Here is a 24,813-nt window from a genome sequence, read left to right as displayed (position 1 = left end):
CAGGAAACCAGGCCTAGACCCATAAGACAGAAGCTACCCCTACAGAAGTTGATTCTTCATCCTCCATTCCCAGGGCTCCCACCCCACTGTGAGTAGGACCTTGCATCCCAAGGGCTAAAACAAAACCACAATACTCCCCAAAAATTAAATGAAAAATTTAAAAAACTAGACAGGGCTCAATTCATAGTATCCCCAAAATGTTCAATCTAGTTTATATGAACCTTCTAATAAGTACCTTACAGATTTTAAAACTAACAAACAAAAGACGACTTATAAATTGTGATGTAGCGGGGGATACGTGTGTGTACATGAGTGGCTCACAGAGGGTGTGTGGCTCCTGCTGAGGATAACCGAGGTGGCCAAGTGACACCTCTGGACTGCAGACAAAGGAGCAGGTGGAGCCTGAGGGGTCTGAATTGGAACTGGAAGTTGGAATGCAGTTAGTCTGGGCTAGGAGAGAGAGAGACAAAGGAGGGGGCAAGGCCCCGGCTCTGGGGGCCCCTCAGGGCCTCCTCTCCCCAACATGGATTGGACTGACTGTCTCTCCCTGCTGTACTGACCCCTCTGTACAACGCTGTGTCCTGTCAGCTAATAAACCCCGTGTTCTGCTGAGTGAGAGTCACTCCTGCCTGCAGACGGGCTGCAGACCTTGGGGACCCCTGAACCTCATCACATAAATATACCTAGAAATACACCCAAATGTTTTGTAAACTTAGGCAATTTAACCAAATTAACAGCATGCTGTGAGGTCAACCATCCCTAATTTCGTACCTTGAGTACTGAAACATCACCATGGTGTTACAGTAACAATGCTTTTCTCTTTGTTTCTCCCTTTTCTTTCAAAAGGGGGGGGAAAGCTAGTAGTGGCCTGGAGTTACAGATACTTATCAGTGCTTCAGAAAAGCGGTGTAAGGTCCCATGGAAACACCACAGCCTTACATTAGGTACTATGAATATACTTTTCCACTATGCTTGGAAAGTTACCATAGTTAAAAACTCATATATTGGAGATATAATCCCTTCTAAAACGAGACAAGCATGGAAGATGTTAGTAAAAACATCTCTAACCAAAGCCAGGATGTAATTCTAACAAAAGCAACAGGTTCCAAGCACTTACATGAGGACAATACATATTGTTTTAGACATTTAAAACACTATTTCAAAACAAAATGTTAATTGATGTACTGGTTATAAAATACTGTTGGGCAAAGAGGTTACTAATAATAAAGTTACTAACAATTTCAATGTATTTTAATTCATAAAAAAGTTCACACAAAGATAAAAATAATTAAAACAACGTAATTTTCCTACGAAAGTTTGTAAGTATTTACAACTGTGATACAAGATAGATTTACAAACTCCACCACACTGTAAGGTTTCGTATAAAGGTACACTAGACCCCAAGAGAACTGAGATTCACCAGTGAACAACATTTCACTTGAATTTAAAAATCCTTATGGTTTACATGCTATCACTGAGGGAGAGTGGGGAAGAGGTTATACTTCGAATTTACTCCATACATTAATTTGACTGCTAGTGTATACAATTACCTGCATCAGCTACTTTCTCTGGTTTTCTCAAACAAGGAAGCTTATGTTTTTTTAAAACGTGCAGTTCTACTTCCATCACCCAGGGGAGATTTGTAGACAGTTCTAGTTCCATGGCAGCACTATCTCGAGCCTGTACATGAGTTAAATACTCACTTCATCCCCATATTAATATAGTTAAGGAATGCAAGTAAACTTAGTTACCTTACCTCTGCAAGGCAGACATCAGAATCAAGCTATGGTATAGTTGCTAATATAGGACCTGTTCTGCAATCTTTTGTCAGACAAAACCCCAACTCATTTCTTCAGAATTTTCGCATAGACTGAAAGATGTAAGAACTAAATAAATATTCAAGATAAAACAGCAACAAAGGTTGATACCACACTTCTCTCCTTCCTGTCAGGCAGATTCCATTCAAGGGTTTGAGAGACATCAGTGGTTCACCCCATAGAAAGTAAACATCCTCAAAATTGGAAGGGGTGAGGGAAGAGTAGGTAAGGAACTAAGTTTCAGGGATGGATACTGCAAAGCACGTAATAACATGAACACTTTAACTGATATCAATTAAAGGGCTTAAATGCTCTGCTGAATCAGGGCCATAAAAACAGCCTAGCTATTTCCAATACCATATGTAGAACCCAGCACAAATAAAACTTTTGTATCTACTTCTGATCTGCCATTGCAGCCTGCGGATATCTGCAGATTTGCAGGGCTCTAAATATACAGGGAATACATCAAGCCATTATCTGAGGTTGTTGGAGCTCTACTGCACAGATTCTTGACTAGATCTAGAAGAGCCATGTCTGGCAGAGATGTTGCACACATAAAAAGAGAGAAGAACAGGAGAAAAGCTGAGTAAGTAGATCATGCCCATGATTGCATAAAAAGGAACAGCCTTAGGCATTTAACTATTAATAAACCATACAATAACTTGTTAGCCTAATTTGTTCAACACAAGATAACATATGATTGTGAATACAACCTGTCAGAAATTGCACAATATTTACATAGACTACCAATAGGCATGGACAGAGGAAGCAATTAATTTCATGTTACAAAGTTTATAATTTTGAGGATAAATAAATAGTTTTAAATAATAATTTCTACTTCAAATTATTATGTAGTTTCCACTTAAGAGTGATACTATGTCTGCATGTTCCAATTCATAACTTTATCGTAGTCCTGAATTCTTTGTTTTATGTGAGAAAGTTTATTCTTTAGGTATTCACAACGTTCCTTTTTCTCCAGAAATGTAGGATCCTGCCAGAAATATACAAGCAAATCAAACAACTCATATTAATAGAATGATCTTTCAACTTCCTCCAAGAACAATCAACAATGCAGTTAGTTAAGGACAGCATATCTGGATAGATCCATGCTCTCAAGCACGTGCTGTTATTCTTTGAACTTAACTTCTTCTACCTGCTCTCATTTGCTTTCTTGGTGTGTGGAAAAGGGAGCAGGATTTTGACATTTTAGGCATTTAGTAAAGTAATGCAATTCAGTTGCCATTTGCAATAAGTATGTTGTGCTGCCCTGCTTGAGTTTTTAATATATGTTCTGATGGTTTGTATCTGGCAATCTTTAATTAAAAAAAATGTACAAAATACATGATCAGTGAAACAGACTGAGGTGTATATTCAATTTGCATTGAGTAAAAACCAAACAAAAAAAACCCCAAAACATAATATTAGATGATACTGTTATACAGCCAAGATCATACTGGACTGCAAGTACATGCTGAACCTCTCTAGTTTGACAACATCAGTATCTGACCAGTGCCAAACGAAAGAATTTTCTAAATCAGAGGAAGTCAATCATGTAGTGAGCAGATCTCCTTTTATTTTCATTTTGCCAAGGTGAATAAAAGAAATCCTTGCAACTCTGCTTAATAATCATACAACTGTACCGATACACCCTACACACACCTGCACCTAAGCCAAAGCTTAGCAACTCTCTTCCTAATAATGCATTAATGTCATGCAGTTTTGCAGTATGGACCCAAGGAAATAGGTAGATAAAGCATAAAGAAACTTGCTTACATTTAAGCACCATTACCAGCACTTCCACTGTTTGCTGGTCTTAGGAGACATAAATTAGAGCTAAGCAACAGCTCATAACACTGACAGCCAGGACTATGGGAAATGTGGCCTGACCCCAAGGCAATACATAGGGGCTTACAAGGGGCCCCATGCACCATAGCCAGGGTGAGAGAGGCTGGAAGTAGCAGGGCTAACAACAGGCATCCGCTCACACACACAGCCTGCCCTGGCGCTCACCAACAAGTGCATGGTACATGCAGCAAGCTGGCTCCAGCCCATGCTTCTCCAGCCGTACTGCTCTGGAAAAGGGGAAGGACTGCCCTCGCACTCCACAAGAGGAAGTGTAGTGCTGCAGCCTAACAGCTGGGGCTACTTTCCTGTGCTTTCCCCCTCCTCACTGCTCGTGAATGTGGGATGCGTGTGAGTGAGGAAACGAACTCAAAGTCAGACTAGCAGGGCCAGGAGGCTGAACTGGCAGCAGGACGTCATGCCACCCCTACACTCATCAGCAGTGGGGGAGGTGAGGAAATAAGTACAACAAAGCAGCATATGCACCACATTGGTTTAATCACTGACAAGGAATGTTAGCTTTTTGTTGCACTTGTGGATGGAAAATGGATTTGTTCTTTAAAAAAAACCAAACCAAAACAAAAACACTGAACGCTATTGTCAAGCCTTCTCAAGGTAAGACATTAGCACAAACTGTCAAACAGGAAAATATTTTAGCCTAAGAATGTTAACCGTTTCATTGGAAATCTAGTTTATATATTTAACACTATCACAAGATTCAACCAACATGAAACTAAGGAGTTGGGCATCACACTTTACCTACTTCAAGTGTCCAGGTACACAGAACAAAGTTTCCTAACACACAAAAAGTGGGTATGTCTTTGACCAATGAATAGTGACTACTGTAAACAATTTTTTTCTTCTACTTACATCCTCTTAACCATCCGCTGGATTATTATTGCAAATTAGTATTAGGATATGAAGCTGAAAATACTCACGTTCTTCTTCTTTTTGTACTCTTGCAGAACTTTTGAAATTCTGTCATGTTCCTATTAAAACCAAAGGGTGACATATTTTAAATACCTCATGTTTGTTAGCACTCTCCTATAAGTTTTACCTAGACTTCTGTCAAAAATGAAATACATTTTAGTTTTTGTTTTGTTTGAATTTTTCAAAACTAACAACTGAAATTAATCAAAACTTTCAGTTAAGATGGAAATTAATGGAAAGCTAAAATAAAAATTGATGGAAAAAGACATATGGAAAATATTTGTGATTAAGCGTTTCAGAAATAGTAAAATACAAAAGCACAGTTGAACTTCTCTAGTCCCACATCCTTGGTACTGGACTGGCGCCAGACAAGAGAATTTGCTGGACCCCAAGAGGTCAATATTGTTTAGGTGCATTACAAATACTTCTACTGCTTACTTGTCTCTTAGAATACATTTAGGGGTAAAGTAGAGCTAAGAGCCAGGACTGGTGGCTACAAACAAACTTTATGGGAACACGTAAAACTTGGCCACGCATATGGTAAGTGGTCATCTTTCTAACTATAATCATGCCAGGTTAGAGAGTTTCAGCATGTAACAGATTCTTCAGATCAAGTCCATCTTGTTTGTTCATCTTTAGCATCATAAGGTTTCTCTCTCTTCCCAGAGGCACCCTAGTGGTTTTAGATATTTGGGCTCAATTTCCGAAAGCACAAATTATATTTTTTTTGCAATTAAAATAACATGCATACTGTTAGCTACTTACGGATGTGTTTCCAGGGTGAAGAGACAGCTTGCTCATCAATGCATCCAGTTCTTCAAATTTTTTTAAGACTACTTGAACTTCAGCAGAGAGTTCTTTATATTCAGCAAACTGATCATTAAACACAGCTTTATAGCGATCTCGCTCATCATCTGTCTGAATTGCCGGATATTTGCTATAAGAAAAGTCATCATCAGTGCCACAGTCATGACTTTCCAAAAAAGCTATAAAAGTGGCTTTTTGAGCACATGGCAAACTTCAGCAGGCCGTATGACTTCCAAATGTTAAATAAGTACTGTGCTAATTAACATTATTTGAAACCTGGCTTTCCGAAACTATCAAGTTCTATTTCAAAGACTTACTTTTGTGAATTTTACTTGTATTTCCTTTGCTGAAGTTTGATTTCTGATTTTGTCAGACTAAGGAAAATAAGTATTTAGAGGTTCTAAAATGGTTCAAAGAAACATCTATGTCCTTTTCTAAAATATTTTTGTGTCCCTGCATATCCTTTGCTTATCTCCATGATTATTGTTAGGTATTTTAATTAATCCATTACAAACATTAGATTTTTAATTATGCATGTATACTATTTACATGCTAAATTTAAAAGCTGTAATTCTCTCATTCAAAATTCTTTTAACAGAGAAACTGGAGATCATTAGAATATAAAATAATCATTAGATACCAAAATGAGAGAGCAGAAAAAAAATCCAAACACAAATTTGATGGAAAGTTTAAAAAAACAAACAAAAAAAAAACAAAACCACCACCAACAAAAAAACCCACCACAACAACAAACCACACTTACGCTAAATAGTCTGGCATCACTATAGGTTTAGGAATGTGACCTGGTGGTATGTGGCCATTAAGTAGCTCAGGTTTCATGTCCACAGATTTAAATTGCCTGTAATTTACTTCTTCTCTTGGTTTGTTTTCACTTTCATACTAATTTTAAAATAAAAATTAGAAAGATAAAAAGCACAAGATAATTGTTAGTGTGAAGTTAAAGTTGCAGGTATTCATTTCCTGTACCTTCCTGAATGGAACTGTAACATCAGAGTAAAAAATAAAGCATGAATTTGAAAACTGGTAATGTAAAGTGGGGAAAATAACATTTTATTGGACCAACTTATCTTGCCTTTTTATTATACTGTGACCAACATGGCTACACCACCATTGCATGCAGAAATATATTAGGATTTAATCACACAACTGAATCATCTTAGATCTGCCACAGGAGCAATATCAGTTCCTTAACGTACCAATCTTTTGGGAGCTTGGGACTGAAGTCTTTTGTAACTTGAATGAAATGCAGGAAAGTTTAAGGAAGTCCCTCTAAGATGTTACTAGATTCCTTGTTGCACATTCAAATCAAACTAGGAAAAAAGGTAGCTTGGTGTACCTAATTCAATCTCTGGCAATCAACAACAATTCTTCCCCTTCCCTGTGGATCCTCCTGGTTTGGTCTTGTGTGAGCATAGAGAAACAGGTAGTTTCTATTAGCCAAAAGAAAGGCACTGTGAAGGTCCCAGTTTTTATGGGAGCCGAACTGAAGTTGTATGGAAAGTATTGCCTTAAGTACTCCTGAGAGCATTAGTATTATGGGAGCACATGCCCAGAAACTGCTGCAGGCACTGTGTCTAAAGACAGAGCTTGTCTGGGCATGAGAATGTGACTCAGGGCAAGAAAGCCTTTTGCACCTCATCAGCCCTTGCTGACACACAGATAGGGACCGGTCTTAAAATTGATACTGAGAGTTTTGGGGCTTCTCCAAAGAGATCCAGAAGTCCTTGATTACATCACTGAGCACACAGAATTACCCAGAACTCACTGGCTTCTCTGTCTTGGGCACGCAAGAGGTAAAGTTTCAGAAATCTCAAGTCCTCGTTGAGCCTCTCTAGTTCAGCACCCCCCAGGCCTGACCAGTGCCAAACCAGAGAAATTGCCAAAACACAAATGATCAATATTGTCCAGCAGCATTTCCATCACTTCCACTGTAATTGGCTCTTAGACATTCAGGATTACTCCTAGAGTGTAAAGGAGTAAGTAATGGATAGGACACCGAAAGCCAGAACTGGTGATTGTAAACCAACTTTATGGGGCTGTGCAAAACTTGGCCACATCTATGATAAGCAGACATCCAGCTAACTAAAATCATGCCTGACCACAGATGTTGCCAGATCATAGTTGCCAGTTTCAAGCTGCAGAAGGCTTCAATTCAGACATGCTGGAGAGGAACAGTTTCTCTCATTGTCTTCTTATTCAACCACTTGCTCAGAGGTTCCGCCTCACATGGTAACATGCACTGTAAATTCGACTGTAAATTCCAAGAGCCCAACATTTTGCAAAGCTCTGCTGATGATTACACTAGGCACTTTGTGGTTTAGCTGCTCTGCTCTTACCAAATTGGACAGTGGTCTGAGCAGCAAAAACACTGAATCCCAGTGCACAGTGGTCTTGCATAACACAGGCTTCAGCTTGAAGGATTTACTCGTCAAAATGCTTTGGGTTAGCCTGTTCTCTCTGGGGTACCTTGCTAAGAGTTTGGAGGCACTACCCCCACATTTTTTTGCTCATCAGATGACATGTACAGATACATCCTGTTGATTCCAAAACTACTAAACAAATACAGTTGTTTTGGGTAGCATCTGACGGATATGGCCAAGCTGATACACCAAATGGCTTTAAGTCTGCTGAAGACTCAAAGAGCTGACACGCCAGCACAAAAAGGAACCACAAGTGCACCAAAGCACTTGAGGCAAAACAGTAGAATTTAGAGGTCTGAACCAATAGGCTCCAGGAGAGATGGAGCCAGTGCTGATAGTTCCTGCAGGGACTCAAATGACAGTAATGATCTGCTCCAAAGGGGGTATGACTTGAGGGAAGCAATGATCAGGGAGAACTCGAGAACCAAAAAAACCACTGAAGTAGTACAGTTCCACTAGTCTTGTGTTAAGGATCTAAGACCAAATGTGAGAATCTGACATTGTTAGTATTAGAGAGTTAATCTTTTCTGACCCTCACTTTGGAGAGCTTAACTCTTTCCATCCTATGATAATCAGTCAGAAAAATAGGAGAGAATAAATTTGGTTCTTACCATCTTTTTTGGCGGAAAAGATTGCGTTTTCATCTAAAAAAGAAAAAAAAAATTATTTGATATAAAATGTTTGAAGTGTGCATCTATTATGCAAACTTTAAAATCCTAAACACCAGAAAAGTCATGCTACACAGAATCTTTGTGATTAATGTTTTAAATTGGAGTAAAGTTCATATTTTCAGGAACGTTATGTATGGCAGTATAGTGTCATTAGTTTTAAAGAGTAAAATCCAGTAATTCAGCAAATACTGTAACCATTTAGACTATCTTAAAACTCCAGGATTCTCATTCTGCAGCCCAGGATGTCTGCTAAGTCTGTAAGAAGCAACAGGAACAGATTCAAGCATGGTTGCAACATTTTTTTTTGTTCAGAATATGAGTAGGTTGAACCATCACTGGGACTCACTTTGGTACCAACCATTATAGTTCTGAGTCATTTGTGGTTTTATTATAACACATCCTTTCAGTTACTATTGTTAGAAAATATATTTCAATCTCCTTCCTGCCATTTTTGCTTCTCTTATATTTTGTCCAATATTAAGCCAGGAGCTCCTTCGCAGTGGCCATCACTCTTTTATTATCTCTTTCGGGAAATAACTCAGCTATGAACAAATTTCCCATCATACTCAGTTCAGCCAAACCAACTACTATAAAAATAACGTATTTAGGAATATTTTCAGATAAATAAAATAGAGGGATGTTGGAGATGGGGTTGAAACCATTTGACCATTGTATTTATAAATTATCCGAAAAATATAATTTAACTAGACTATTTTGGCATAGGTAAAAATTGTGTATCAGCCATCGACTGCTATGTCTAGTGTAAACATAGCTTTTAACACTCGACTTGTATTTTGGCAAACAGCAGGGGACTTCATTTCATGTTGCCCTTCGAGGGTAACCTTCACAAAAAATGTATTTCAAAGGATTACTTAACTATAGAAGCTCAAGACAAACACAGTGCACTTCCTTTCTCTTAAAGAGAGCAAAGGAACCAGGCTTATAAACTGGACTGCAGAGGGGAAAGATCCTGACCTAGAATCTGGTCAGACATGTTGGAGGAAGGATGCGATAAGGCTTTCACTCTGAACCAAGCCTAACTTGTTAAGTTTTAGCTGCTAGAAAGCACTATACCTTTATTTTTCTTTTAATGTCCAGTTCTGACTTGTGATCACTTAACTCTCTCTTTGTAGGAAAATAAACTTTTATTTTTCACTCTCAACCAGTAGCAAATAGTTGAATGTTGACCCTTAACTAGGACAACTGACATTTAATATGTGAAAATTCAGGACTGGAAATGTGTTGAGTCACATGCAAGTACAGGCTGAAGCTTTTTCGTCTGGCAACAGACATAATCCAGCATGATTTTAGTTAGCCAGATAACCACTTATCATGGGCATGTCCAAGTTTCCTGTGATCCCATAAAATTTGTTTACAGCCACCAATTCTGGCTCTCAGTATTCTGTGCTGTTATTTAGCTCTAATTTACCCATGAACATATTCCAAGAGCTCAGTAAGCAGTGGGAGTGTTGCTAATAGACAATGCTGACCTCCTATGGTCAGGCAAACTCTCATTCACCATCAATCAGGTCCTGAGGGTGTCTGACTAGAGCCGTTCAACCTGTAGTAACCAAGGCTAGGGTAAACCAGCGTTTATCTGGATGTTCCTGACAGGCTGCTGGGGTCAGAGCTGATGGATGAAAGCAGTAGAAACAGAGACACTCAAGGTGTGACCTTCACTGTCTGAGAACGTCCTTGGCTTAGAACTAGAGCAACAAAGCACTGTGTGAAGAACCCAAAATTACAGAAGCAGGAAGTGCTTCACTAGTACCAGGGCTGAACCCCTAGCACCTCTAGCCTTGCCAGTTCATTGCTCCCAGCACTCCTTGGCTTGTCACACTTTTATAAAAGAAGAATAAGAAAAAACAAAACCACACCTCTTTTGTTACAAATGAATCACTAAGGCCAGACAAGTATCAGAGGGGTAGCCGTGTTAGTCTGGATCTGCAAAAGCAATGAGGGGTCCTGTGGCACCTTACAGACTAACAGAAATGTAAGCATAAGTTTTCGTGGGCAAAGACCCACTTCATCAGATGCAGCCATATAAGTTATAAGGCCAGACAGTGACACAACCCCTCACTGGTCTGGAATGTCCCTTGCTATGATACTTCCCTTTATGAAGCTCAGAATATTGCAGAAGTGGATACACATTCCTATTGAATATTATTTTTGACTTACCTCTTGTTCCATTAATTCTCTGTGCCTCCTTGCTCCTTCATGTCGCCATAGCTTCAGACAAACTAGTGCACTAATAAGATACACAAGCATTGTGACAAACAAAAAGATCATTGCTGCTGTCTGTCCCCCTTCTATGCGGCAAAATGAGGAATTCAGTGGTGTTTGAAATAGCGTGTAATAGCAGAGTCCACCTCGGTTAGCATCATTCACGTAGACTATTGCAGCAGCCATATACAGAATGAATAATGCAACATTAACTCCAAATTCAGTTAAAGGCCACCAATTTGAGTCCAGAAGAATAGTTCGATAGTACATTGACATGCCAAGTACAAGAAGTGCTATTGTCACTACCCAAGCTAAGCCAGCTACTACAAGAACAAAAGGGGTTTTGGGGCCACTATAATAATAGCCTCCATATATACTGTTTGCTGTAAAACCATATGGCTGCGAGTATCCAAAAGTATTGTACCATTCATTATCTTTATGTATATAGGCTGTGACACAAGCAAAGACTGCTGCACCTAAGAGCAGCTCTACAACACACAGAATTCTGAGTAAACCCGCCCATGATTTCATGTAAGAGTATCTCAGATTATAATCCTCCACCTTCTCACTGTAAGTCAGAGCCATTTGAGTACGTCTGTCTAGGGAAGCATAAGGATCTTGAGGAAGCATGGCTTCAGCTTGTTTGCGTGAATTGTAGCTTCCACCTGACCCTCCATATGGGTCTTTATAAGAACTAACAGCAGACTTGTGGTCTGGCTGTACTGGCGATGCTGGCGGAGAACACTCGACTCCCTCAGAAGTGTATTTTATCTCTGATTCTGGCTTATCCAATTGTGGATAATTTTTTCTCCCTTTGAAGAAGTTCTTCCAGGAGTCTGGAATGAATCGCCTCACTGGTTTGAGGTCAGTCGGCTCCTCACCATCACTTGGGTAAAACTCAGGGCCGAAAGGCGGCTGAAGCGGGAGAGGTGGCGGCGACAATGGAGTCGTACTCAGCAGCAGTTCAGCATTTTGCGAACTTTGGGGTGGACTTACTGTATCTTCTAGAAAAGAGGAATCCACATGTACTTCATCATATTGTGTCGCTCTGCCATGGGGCCTTGACCTGTGCCCCGACAAGGCACTTCTGGAAGACATTTGTACTTCCTTCTCTCCTTCGAGGAACTAAAAACTGTATGAATATTTAGAAGTTACTGGCCTCCCCCCGTTATTTCCAATACCCACAAACCCCAAGGAAGAGGTGGTTGAATACCAGGAACCCAGAACTCAACGAACCAACAATGAAAATTGTTCCTGAAGAAGCTCACAAGCCCCCCCACCCCCCACCCGCGGCTGCTCCGAGGAAAGGGCCCCCGCGCTACAAACGAGCCCCACCGCAACTAGGAACAATCCCGCGCCACTTTCTCTCGCGGGGCGTTAGAGCGCAGGTGCGGCCGAGGGGCGAACCAGAAGCGCAGCCATTTCCCGCTGTCCAGAGAGAGCCAAGAGGGCGGCAAGTTGTTAACGGCCTGAGAGAAGACCGAGGCCGAGCCCGCCTCGACCCAGCGACGCGCGGAGCCGCTTCGCCAACTCCCCAGGGAAGTGGAGTGGGGGGCTCCGGGGCCCCCACCCCGCCTCTACCCTGCCCTGCCCTGCCCTCTCCCGGCCCGGCCGCACCCCTCACCGCCGGCCTCCGCCTCCCGCAGACAGCTCCCGGCAAACAACTCACGACCGAGATGGGGTCGGGGGGTGGGAGTCGCTTGTTGCCACTCCCGTCCCCGAGTCAGGCTTCCCACACGTCCGCCCCGCCCCGGGAACTCACCTGCCAGCCCCGCCCCCGGCCGTCCGCCCTACCCTCTTCTACTCCGCAGGGCCGGGCTGGGCCCCCGCGGGCCGAGCCTCTAGCCGCACATTCCACCTGCCCGGGGCTTTTCCGCAGCCAGGAGCCTCGCCCCGGCGGCGGCGGGAAATAAGGCTGTCTGCGGCTCTTTAAAGGGACGGCTGCCACTAACCGCTACCGGCTTGAGCGAGAGCAGCAGCCCCACGGCTTCCAGCGTTACCACGGGGCAGACAGTGCCCACTGGGTGTTGCTGGCGGAGGCCCTGCCCATGGAAACCTCGCCTAACACCGGACGTACGAATGATTAGGGTTACCGTATTTGAAAGAAAGTCCTGTAGCAATCATCCCAGAAAAGCCCCCACTTGTAATGCCAGCTGACCAGGTTGTGTCCCTTCAAGGGATTGCACCTGCAACCATTGGGGCTACAGCCCTGTGCTAGCTAGCCTTCAGCTCGTGTAGTCAAGCACAAGACTGTAGCCCATATGGTTGCAGGTTCAGTCCCTTGTAGGGGCACAACCTGGGTCAGCTGGCATTTCAAGTGGGGGCTGGTTTGGGATGCCTGCTACAGGAGGTATTTGAAAGCGTATGGGTGTCAGTATCTGCCACCTCACCTTATACTAACCCCTTTGTTCAAGGTGAGCTAGCAGATACTGATAATACAGACCCTCTGCAGGGTGTCCTCTCAGCTGGTACTATTACAATGTAATACATTGTGACAGGCCTGTGTTCAGTAAGCTACTGCCAGAAAAGTTGGGTGAGATGATGTAATGATGACTCTCCTTTTCACTTTTTTTAAGCCATAGAATTAGCAATGATGGCACAGGGGAAATGTCAATGACTCAAGCTCAGCTTTGCATAGATCAGCATTTCCTAAATTAATTTGGCCATGGAACACTTTTGAGCTTGGAATATACTGACAGTACACACACAATTTGGGAAGTAAAGGCATTTCAAAGTAGCACAGGCTCTTCACAGTGTCCTCAACAACAGGGCCTGCTGCAGTTTGACATTTTGAAGTTGCCAGGGGGAGAATTAGCCTAATGAAGTGCTGCATATTCATCACAGCACTTCATTAGTATTCTCCAATTAGGCTGATTACCATGTCCCCTTCTTGGAAGAAGGTGGCAAGTGTAGACCAAGCCATAATGTTAAAAACAGCCCAAAGGAGGACAGTTGGGCTGTGTCTACACTAGTACAAATATGCGACAGCCATGCTAGTGGCCATTTCAAAGATTACTAATGAGGTGCTGAATTGAATATTCAGCACCTCATTGGCATTTGCACACTTCCGGCCAGGGCTCTTCAAAACTGCTGCTTTTGAACGCCTGTGGCTCGGCCACAGCTATATGAGGGTCCTTTTTGAAAGGACCCCACACCATTTTGAATTCCCTTCAGCTGAGAGGAATAAGGGGATTTCAAAATACACAGGGTCCTTTGGAAAAGGACCCCCATGTAGCCGTGCCAAGCTGTGGGCATTCCAAAGCCGTGCTTTTGAAGTGCCACAGCTGGAAGAGTGCTAATGTTAATGAGGCACTAACTATTCAATTCAGCACCTCATTAGTAATCTTCAAAATGGCCACTAGCATGGCTATTTTGAAGATTTGTGCCAGGGTAGATATGGCCTTAGTGTTATTCTTTTGTAGAAAAATAGAAATGACAATACTGTTTAAAAGAAAGGACTGTTCTTCCTTAAAACTGAAAAATCATTTATGAAAAAAATGGAAAAATATTAGGCATAGAAAAATATTTTTAAATTTGTCATTTTATAAATTTATTTATTTTTTTTAATTAAAAACCTACTGGAAAATTAAAGCAATATTTGACAGTTTCCTTAACGGGAAGTGTATTTTTGCATCTGATTCCACATGAATTGCATAACAGTTATACTATTATGAATACATTATAAATATTAATATACCTACAATCTAAATACTATTTAAATACCTTAGTATTTTTGATACACAATTTCATATATAATATTTTAGAAGGAACAACATCACTAGCATCAACATTTTTTCACAGAACACCTACTGACATTGCATGGAACATGGTTTGGGAAACGCTGACTCAGATGCATGTTTCCAGTTAAAGGTAAATTTAGGAAATTACCATGTTAGTGTACTGGAGCTTGCTTTTCTAGTTTAAAGATAAAACTAGGCACTATTTCCCACCTTGTAAATGCAGCCACAACATTTAGAGAAGGATTATAGTGTGGCTGTGTGAGAGTGTGTGGGGTCACCAGACCCTGCACCTCACCCAGTCAATATGACTCTGGGCCCTTTCTCCCCAATATGACTATGTAACTGAAACTTTACCCGGCTTTAAGTAAGCCTGAGCCTGTAGTCCTGACTTAGCTACAACATACACAGCCTGATCAGGCCACTACTAACATGGCCAGAGGAAATTTCATGATAAGAACAGATCAAGCAATCATATTCTTTACTGCCATATTAAGGATCTATAAAGTTTTCATGGTTATGTGCCATTTTCTAGTTTATTCATGAATACTTCGATTTATACTCATTTATCAATACCATATAGTTTTAGTTATTTAAACAGGCACCTTCTAAAGTCAGATACACTTTGCAGCTGTCACTTAGGAAAAAAATGGCTTCAGGATAAACTACCCATTTCCTGAGGAGTACAAAGCACTTTAAGTTTAATGGTGTATTCCTTGATAAATTATGCACACACTTCCAAAAAATACCTAAAATAATCTACTATACAACATAGGCTTCTGATTATTAACATACATAAAATATCTATATGGCCAAAAGTACAAAACTGTATAAGTAACAATAAGAGATTTATTATCTACATCAATACCAAGCATCTAACTTTTTTACAATTTACATTTTATTCTTTCTTCTCTCAAAAGGTTTATGTTTCTGAACAGTAGTAAATGTCTTAAAAAATATGTGAGATTTAGTAAAACCTCCAAATGCTGACAAAAATATACAACGTGTAACCAGGAACTACAAGATTAAATTAAAAAGTGTAAAAAATAAAATATATGTCATTTACTATTCACCATTAGTTGTCTTTCAATTTTTCAGTTTATTTATAATTATTTTGTTTGTTTAAATATAGGTTACTTGATGGCTCAGGACTGGCAGGTAGCAACACCTTTGATTAAGTACACACACATAGAGCTGGACACTGCAATGTCAAGGGAAGGTAAGAAAACTTAACACTTTCATAATGCCCCAAATACACGCTGAACTTGAGTGTCACATGGTCTTATGTGAATAAATCACAGGTATGTTAAGTTAGAATTACTACAGAATTGTCCCATTCTTTTAATACAACATTGATACCTTTTGTTATCTATGCAAATAAGAATCTTTTACCACAGAATAAAAAACAAAATCTTTTAAATGATGTTTGACCCACATTGCTGACATTTTGTTGTACTCAGTCACTATCATATTCAGCTATTTTTAATTCATCTTCCTCCATGATTGCTTGTGCTGTAATAGGCTGAGGCTGACTACCCAATAGTTCACTTTCACTAGCTTGGCTGGACGTAAGAGGAAGTTCATCTGTCTCATTCTCATTTATTTTGTTTTTCTCCAACTGAACAAGCCTTGCCAGAGGCTGCATGGCAGCAAGGTCCCCTTCCTCAGCGTCTTCACAGCCTGGCACAACAGGATCTTTATCTGTCAGAGTTTCAAGCTTTAACCTGCAAAATGATCATAATCATCAGCAACAAAAATAAAAAATAAAATTAAGCACTTTCTTTCACAAGATCATGAAAGCTGAAATGGAGTAAGTCACTCACGTCTCATGCTAAATAATCCCTTTCCTTCTATGGTATTGATAACTTTCAAAATATTTGCATTATTATAACCATAGGTAAGATAAACAACCTCCCCTGTCCAAAATCAGTACCTCTAAAAATTCATATTGCTCTTCTTTGTTCATCCTCCAGTTACAAAAATGTGGTACCCAGATCTAAACACAACATTGCAAGTACACTTATACCAGAGCTATAAAGGAGTACCCATTTCCTGCTGTTTTTAGTGCTGCATTAATATATGCAATTCAGAATTACAAAAGGCTGTATTAAAGAACATCACATTGCTACATTTGTTGCTCATTATTACCCTTTAAGTCTCTTGTAGCCTTACTGCTTCTGTATTTCTCCCTGCCAACGAAGCATCTGTGGTTGGATGACCTAGCCTCAGAAATATGTAAACTGTAACAAGCTGAATTATTTATTTCTAGCAGTGCCTACAGCCTGATAGATGGATTTTCAAACATAAAAAGCATTGTTCCATGCTCCTTAAGAATTGCAGTATAAAAAGAAAAGTAATCAGACAAGAGGGACAGGAAGGGAAAAAGATTACTATTCCTCGTTTTGCTTTTCTGATGTTTCTAATCTATCAAGGTCCCTTTATTTTCCTATTTTGTCATGATCGACATTCATTACTTTCTCCAATTAATATAATTTTCAGTTTCCATTAATATATTTTAACCACTTTCAGATTATTAAAAATGTTGATGGGACTGCTCCTAACACTGACCTCCACAGTAACACACTAGACACTACCAGTTGATATACATGCACACTTGCACACAAACACCCCACTCCATGCTGGCAGTCTTTTATGCTTAACAGTGCACCTATTCCTAGGTAACAAAAAATTAGCTTTCTTTTTAGGTTCATAAAATATCATATTGCCTCTGTATAAAACCATGGTACAGCCACATCTTGAATAATGTGTGCAGAAATGATCATCCCGTCTCAAAAAAGATATACTGGAATTGGAAAAAGGTTAAAAAAAGGATTAGGGCCATGGAACAGCCTCCATATGAGATGACATTAAGAATGGGATTTTTTAGCTTGGAAAAGACAACTAAGGGTAAGGATATTATAGAGATCTATAAAATTATTAATGAGGTGGAGAAAGTCTTACTTACTCCTCATAAATACAAGAACTAGGGAACACCAACTGAATTGACAGTAGGTTTAAGAAAAAAAAAAAAAAAAAAAAGAAAAAGGAACTGTTTTTTCACATAATAGTCAAAACACATTCTGAAACTCTTTGCCAGAGCATACAGTGAAAGCCAAGGTCGTTAACAGTGCTCAAAAAAGAACAAGATATAAATTCATGGACAATCAGTCCATCTGTGGCAATTAGCCAGAATGTGCAGGGATGGTGTCCCTAACCTCTGTTTGCCAGAAGCAGGGAATAAGAAAAAGGGGATGGATCACTTGCTTATCTGTTTTGTTCATTCTCCCTGAAGCCCTTGGCACGGGCCACTGTTGGAAGAGAGAGCGGGCTAGACAAACTGTTGGTTTGACCAGTATGGCGGTTCTTACGTTAGCATTCCACGACAGTAGCAAATGATTTATGAGTGGCAATATATTTAATGAGACATATCTTTTACTGGAGCAGCTTCTATGTCTGGAACAGATGAAAGCTTCTCTACTGCCAACAGAAGGTGGACCAATAAAATGTATTATCCCACATATTTAGGAACCAACAAGTCTACAACATTATTTTATATTACATATATTTAAGGGCATTAAAATGGTAACAAATATTTTATATCCTTGCCCAACCTCCATTTTACTATGCCTTCTCCCTGGGGTATCCAATGTGGTTGAGACCTGTATTTTAGAAGAACTGGTCCTGCAGCTGAAATCCTTCTCAAAATACTACAGCAATATTCAATATTGCAGATATTAATGGATCATCACACTCTAAAGTCTGCTTTAAACACAAACATTCCATAGAGAAGTCTAAAAATAAATGTGAGAATAGTGGATTTCTCAGTTTTGATCAGTCAAGGTGAAAACAAAAGGTGTCTTGCCTTTAATCTACGTAATTTAAAATGGCTTCATTTCTAAAATTACATTTTTGGGAAACATGGGAATAAAAGCTCTCTCTTCAGACTACTTTAAATTCAGTTAAAATAAGTAGAGATGCAAAGTCAAAACTACTTGATCTGTTCAGTGACCAACAGTTTGATAGGTGAGGTGAGTTGGTAATCTCCTTCCAGTTTCTTGTAATCAGAGTTCCCATATCACTAAACCAACCAGCCAACCATCTGCCAACATATCACAGTTAAAACTCCTGCTGGTCTCTCAAAGATCAAGGACTGGGAGGTTATGGAAACTTATGTCATCCCATCCCAACAAATGGGTCCTTTAATTGAGGTCTAGTGGGATCAAAGTATGGGATAGGCTGCAGTACCACTACCTGAACTCTATATGTTCTGTGGGTAAGTAGAGGATTTTGGTCTCTGTAACTGTCAATTTGACTGCCTTCTGTTAGGATTTTTAAAAAAAACCAGAAAGCCACTGTTGACAGACATTTCTGTCAGAAGAGATTTTCTGACAAAACTTCTGTCTGAGTGCAGCCATGACTAAAGTGGATCGAAAGAGTGGCCACTCTCTCAACAAAACAGCCAAACAGAAGCACAGCAGGCAGGGCTGCTCAGTGTCCTGGAAGCCCTGTCTGTTGACGGAAGGTCCCCCAGAGCATCTACACAGCTTTTTTGGCAACAGATTTCAACAAAGGCTCTCTTCCTCATCTGGGAGAGGCAAAAGGTTGTCAGAGGAAGTGCTGAGTTTTGTCAACAGACTGTTGATAAAATACATTTTGTGTGTGGACATGCAGTGAGTTCTGTTGACAAAACTCCAGTTTTGTGTAAAAAAAAACAACAACAAAAAAACAAAAAAAAAACAACCCTTAGTAGCATAGCCATAGCCAAAGTGAAAACTCATAATAAATGCATACGTAGTACAAATAATAAACATGCTATAACTTATGTCTACTTTATACTAAAATAGAAACAGTTCCTAAACAGGCACAGAATAGTCTAAAATTCCACAAGAAAAAAAATCATATTTTTTATCTTCAGACTAATAGGAATAGGTTAAAATTGGTTTCTCAACTGATTATAATTTTACACTTCTATAACTTTGAAAAGAGGTAAAGACAGTTTCTGCTTTATATCACTATTTGCTCATTTAATATTGTGCCTCATATAGTGCTTTATCAAAATGCTGAGTAAAAGGACAGAATAATTTTTACTTTTCTTATTTTAGTTGTCTTAAGTTTAACTGTCCTCATTCAACACTTACTAAGACACAGGCATCAACCAGATCAGGTTCCCCAAGGAGAAGGCATTGCACAAACATATATTAAGTGACAGAACAAAGGCTGCATTTAATGCAGTGGAAGAAAGGGAGCCAATGGAGGGAGTAACAAACCAGAAAGATGATTTTAACAGCAGCATTTGGAATAGATTTGATTTGTCACAGGTTGCGCACATCAAGGCCAAAGAAGAAGAGGAGGTTGCAGAAGCTGAGGGATGAGATCATGGAAGGTTGAGAGTTTTGGCAGTGTGAACATAAAGAAAAACTCATCTTGGAGACACTGAGCAGGAAAGATTATTATAATTGTTTTTCAATATATAAAACATGAATGGTACTTTTCTCACACAAGTAAGACTTGAGTTTACCTTTCAAAGTGCCTCTTCAAAGGAAGCCTTCCAACATCCTGGATAAAAGCAATCTGAGCTGAGAACAAAAAGAGAATCACTGTCACCTTGGACTGGTCATAATGCACATAAAAGCATACAAGAAAAATAAATGTAATTCACCAATATATTAAAAGACTAAGATCTTTGTGCTACAATAAAGTTATCCTATCATGATACAAATGTATTATGCTAAGAGCCCTACCAAATTCATGGCCATGAAAAATGCATTACAAACCATGAAATCTGGTCTTTTGTGTGTTTTTACCCTTTCTACCATGCAGCCCTCAAAGGGGAAGATCAGTGTTTTTCAAGGTGGGGTCTTGACCCAAAAGGAAGTTGCAGAGCAGTCACAAGGTTATTTTAGGGGGATTGTTGTATTGCCACCTTTGCTTCCATGTGGCTGCCTGCCAACTTGGACCCTCAGTCAGCAGCCAGCACTTTCTGGCCATCCAGCTCTAAAGGCAGCAGCACAGAAGTAAGGGTAACGATACTACAACCAGTGGGCTGACAGACTCACTGGGCAAGATGGGAGTGAACAGCTCTGTGTCCCCAGAAGGGGCAGAGTCTTGGGTGGAAGAGGCAGGGCTGGATCTAACCTCTCTCACATGCCTCAGTGCTGCGCAGAACTCACTGCTTGAGGCTCTGGCAGCAATTTGAAAGGCCCAGGGAACTAGCCCCTGCCAGGAGCCCTGGGCCCTTTTGAAATTGCCAGGCTCCAGGCAGTTTCCCCTTCCCTGGCAGGCCTGACTGCAATACCCACTACCATGAATTGGCAACTCCCTCCTCCACAACTCCTTTTTGGGTCAAGACCCCCACAATTGCAACACAATGAATTTTCACCTTCATTGTACCTGAAATCATGGAGATTTATTGAAGTTCTATGAGCATGAAAATGAGCAAAATGGACCATACATTTGGTAAGACCCTAATAAAGCAATAAAGCCTTACAACTCTATAACAAACTAGGCAATAGAAAAAGTGAGAAGTCCTGTGCACCTTATAGACTAACACATTTTTTGGGAGCATAAGCTTTCGTGGGCAAAGACTCACTGCGTCACATGCTTATGCTCCAAAAAGCTGTTAGTTTATAAAAACAAAAAAAGCAGCAATGACATTATAGGGGCTCTTATGCATACTTGGCTTTACCTAATTCTTGACTCCCCACCCTCCCCTTCTGCCCCTCTACTCTCTGATTTGCTCACCTTGATAATAGGTTTTTGACTTGTCAACCTTGATTACTATTTTTGGTTCTCTGAGCCTTAAATATTGAGTTTGTTCTGGTATGGCTATGATCTGAAGAAGCGAGTCTGTCCCACGAAAGCTCATCACCTAATAAATTATTTTGTTAGTCTTGAAAGTGCTACTGGACTGCTTTTTTGTTTTGATAGTATATAGACTAGCACAGTTATCTCTCTGTTACTGTTAGTTTATAAGATGCCACAGGACTTCTTGATTCTGCAGATAAAGACTAACATATCTCTCCGATATTAGGAAATAGAAGTGAATAAACTGACTAGGATTTTTACCCTACTTGCAGTAACCTCTTTAGATAGCTTTCAGGAGGAATTCATCTTCAAACACTTTATCTCAGGCTTATGTATACTTAAAGGCAACTAATTCAATATCTAATAAGGGGACCTTGTTGTCCAAACAATGAGCTTTGTGATAACGTCACAAGTCATTGTATTCTACATAAAATGACTGACATTGCCATCAGCCTCCAGAACGAAGTGGCCCCATATTTCCCATACTTTCTACAATCTGCCAGAAAACAGAAAAAATGGAACTGTTGAAGATTCCACTTATTTTGTGTAAATCTCAAATGAAATGTTACAAGTTTAGCTGAGTCAATGCCAGAAGTTGGCACAGAACCGCCTTAGGACTCCCCTCCGGATTTTCTGTCAGGGTTTACTCCCTTAGCCTTGCACCTTTCCAGGATAACCCACAAGGCAGTGGGGCATGGAAAACGTGGGTACGGTCCCACTACCTCGTGCACCTCCCTGGTGCCACATATCCCCAAAGCTCCCCGTGACGACCACCTCGCCTCCCCAGGACCCTCCTCCCCACCCCTCTGCCTCTCATCAGCTACCATCACCCGCCAGATCCTCCCTCCCTGTCTCCTCTTCCCCCCATCCACTCCCATGACTCCCGACTGCACCACACTGCCCCCTATCAGTTCTCGTTGCCCCCAGGTCCCCCTTCCCCTGGCCTCTCTGCACCTGGCCACACGCTGCTGCAGCCCCACGTCCTCCAGGAAGGCGCTGATCTCGCAGCCCAGCCACACCCTGGGTCCCACCCAAAGCCACCAACTCTTCTTCTGGCTACGGCTGTCCCTGGAACCCCACAGATCTGGTGCGGCGCGTGCATGCAGGGAGCGCAGGACTGGGCCTGGAAGCCATGCAATCTGAGCCAGCACGCCGCAAGCAGCCTCTGTGGGCGCTGCCATCCTCACAGCTGTACCACACGCCCCCAAACCACTTTCCCACCACTGACATCCCTCGATCTCACCTCCCCCGCCCCTGCTCTTCATGCTGCAGCAGGTCCCTCAGCTCCAGCCAGCAGTTGGGGATGATGCTGCCTCTTACACCTGAAGTAGTAACTAGCTCTCTCTAAGCTCCCCCTCTAAACTCCCCTCTCAAAGCTCCCTCCTGTTAGCAACCACCCTGTTTGCATGCTCCCTGGTTGCTTGCCAGCAGGGCTTTAGAGCTCTGGCCTACCTGAGAGAGCCCCTCCCTCTGACTACCACTCAGCCAATCAGCACACAGCCTGAGCACACGGCCTTTCAAACAAACAAGTACCAGAATTGTCTGGTCTCTGGGATTCCCTAATGATACTAACTGGATCAGACTGAATTAAAGCATCATCCTGCCTGAGAGACACAGAGGTAGGCCCACTTCCCCTCTGGGCTTCAGCTGCACTCAGATCCAACTCTGGGATCTTGGCCCCATCTCAAGCCCCCACAGGCTCACACAAAGGATTCACTTCCCTAGAAGCAGAAGCACCCTTTCTTGCACCAAGGACCAGCATCCTTATGAGGGATGCCACTGCCCATCCCAGACACATTCCCTCTCTTCCAGCCTCCCTGGCTGGATTCAGAGTCACACATAGAATGGTCTTTCCAGGCTTCCTCTCCAGCCACCCCAGGCGCAGGGAGTCTTCCTCAGACAATGGACTAGTTTCCTTGTTGGCACCTTTTTCAAATGCAGGTTCTGCTCTCTCCCCAGGTATGCTGCTGCTGTTCAACACAGAGGGACAATTGGAGACACTCTCTCCTTTGTCCCAGCCCCCGGCTGGTCTCAGGCACATGCTCAGAAGGTGAGGCAGCTTCTCTCACAGACAGACAACTTGCCATTCCCAGTGGCCAAGCTGCTTTCCTGCCCAGACACACAGGCACCCTTCCTTGGCCCAGGCCTAGAAAACTCTTTGCAGGTCTGTCTTGGCCCGTAGTAGACAATGGGTTGGAATCGCTCCTTTCCCTCCTTAAACTGTGGCAGGCCACTCGGTTCAGAGCTCCATGCAGTCCAGGGTTCCCAGCCCCAATCTAGGCTCACCACTGCAGTTTTCTTAACCCTCAGTTCTGCCATTGCACATTCATGCTGCCTTGTCCAGTTACTTTAATCTCAATTCAGTTTCAAGGCGCTGCTGCTTCACAGCGGAGTTGCTGAGCATGGTTGCAGGCTCACAGACCGATGCCTACTGCACCCATGATTCCTGGAAGAATCCCTTCAGTGTGCCAGACTCCTTGTGGGTCACACATTCCCAGGGATTAGGCTGTAGGCCCCTCTGCCTTCTGGGACTAATTCCAGTGGACTCCCAGGAGTAACCCCTCCTCAGATGTGACACCCCCTCTCGAGGACCATGAATGCAGTTGCTCAGGTTCAGCCACAGGCCCCTCTGCCTTGGGGAACTGGACCTCACTGCCCGTCAGCACACCTGGGTCTTGCTAGCCCCGCTTCTTCCTCCTGTGCCCCAGTCACTTACTGCTGGATGCTCCATCCTCGGGGTGCAGTACATCCCACTCTGGACACCAGTGTGATAGGGTTCAGGGGTCCCCAAACTCTGCACCCTGTCTGCAGGCAGAAGTGACTCCCACTCAGCAGGAGAACAGTGGGTTTATTAGCTGACAGGACACAGCGTCTTACTGAAGAATCAGTGCAGCAGGCAGGGACAGTCAGTCCAATCCATGTTGGGGAGAGGAGACCCCAAGGGGCCCCCGGAGCTGGGGCCTTGCCCCCACCTACTTTGTCTCTCTCTCACTCCCCCAGTCCAGACTAACTGCTTTCCAATTCCCAGTTCCAATGCAAACCTGTCAGGCTCCACCTTCTCCTTTGTCTGCAGTCCAAAGGTGTCACCTGGGTTACTGTAAACAGGAGCCCCACACCCTCTGTGAGCCACACACGTATCCCCCGCTACATCACACAGGCATTGCATGAACAGTACAAAATCTGTCTTCCACATGGCTTACAATCCAAGTAATTACAATGTATTTGACCAGCACCTAACTTGTGAATGTCCACAACCTGTAGGACAACATGCAGGACATACAGGGTCCTGTCTTAAAAAATATTAATCCTTAATGTTTGAAATGAGAGGAAATACACACAGGGAGAAGGATCAGGCCCTTAGATTACCATAGAATCATAGAACACTAGACTGGAAAGGACCTCGAGAAGTCTGAGTTCAGTCCCCTGCACCATCTAGACCATCCCTGATAGATGTCTATCTAATCTGCTCTTAAATAACTTGTAGATTATAGAATTTTCAGCACACTATCACTGTCAGGACTTTTTCATTGGAAGAACACCG

General features: G+C 41.8%; 2 protein-coding genes across 5 annotated transcripts in view; both read right to left on the bottom strand.

The window, feature by feature from the left end:
• Positions 1-1,211: 1,211 nt before the first annotated feature.
• Positions 1,212-12,837, bottom strand: MARVELD2 (MARVEL domain containing 2). 3 transcript variants are annotated; one of them, XM_074994222.1, is made up of 7 exons: positions 12,349-12,837; positions 10,687-11,863; positions 8,449-8,481; positions 6,160-6,296; positions 5,355-5,526; positions 4,598-4,648; positions 1,212-2,808 (listed from the first exon to the last, which is right to left on the bottom strand). In XM_074994222.1, the coding sequence occupies exons 2-7, from the start codon at positions 11,827-11,829 to the stop codon at positions 2,692-2,694; spliced, it is 1,653 nt and encodes a 550-aa protein (XP_074850323.1). In that variant the 5' UTR covers positions 11,830-11,863; positions 12,349-12,837; the 3' UTR covers positions 1,212-2,691. The 3 variants fall into 3 exon arrangements, with proteins under 3 accessions (XP_074850323.1, XP_074850324.1, XP_074850322.1); XM_074994223.1 differs by having other exon boundaries at positions 10,687-11,856; positions 12,356-12,390; XM_074994221.1 differs by lacking the exon at positions 12,349-12,837 and having other exon boundaries at positions 10,687-11,880.
• Positions 12,838-15,680: 2,843 nt separating this feature from the next.
• Positions 15,681-24,813, bottom strand: part of RAD17 (RAD17 checkpoint clamp loader component) — a 31,331-nt gene continuing 22,198 nt past the window's right edge. For both annotated transcript variants that reach the window (XM_074995398.1, XM_074995399.1), the window contains exons 16-17: positions 19,987-20,044; positions 15,681-16,192 (exon numbers count right to left, since the gene is read on the bottom strand). In XM_074995398.1, coding sequence (XP_074851499.1) covers positions 15,925-16,192; positions 19,987-20,044 — 326 coding nt within the window. In that variant the 3' untranslated portion in view covers positions 15,681-15,924. The remainder of the gene's footprint in view (positions 16,193-19,986; positions 20,045-24,813) is intronic.

The sequence above is a fragment of the Carettochelys insculpta genome, chromosome 5 (genome assembly GCF_033958435.1).
Source record: "Carettochelys insculpta isolate YL-2023 chromosome 5, ASM3395843v1, whole genome shotgun sequence".
NCBI classification, from domain to species: domain Eukaryota; kingdom Metazoa; phylum Chordata; order Testudines; family Carettochelyidae; genus Carettochelys; species Carettochelys insculpta.
This window is presented reverse-complemented; position numbering and strand designations above follow the sequence as displayed.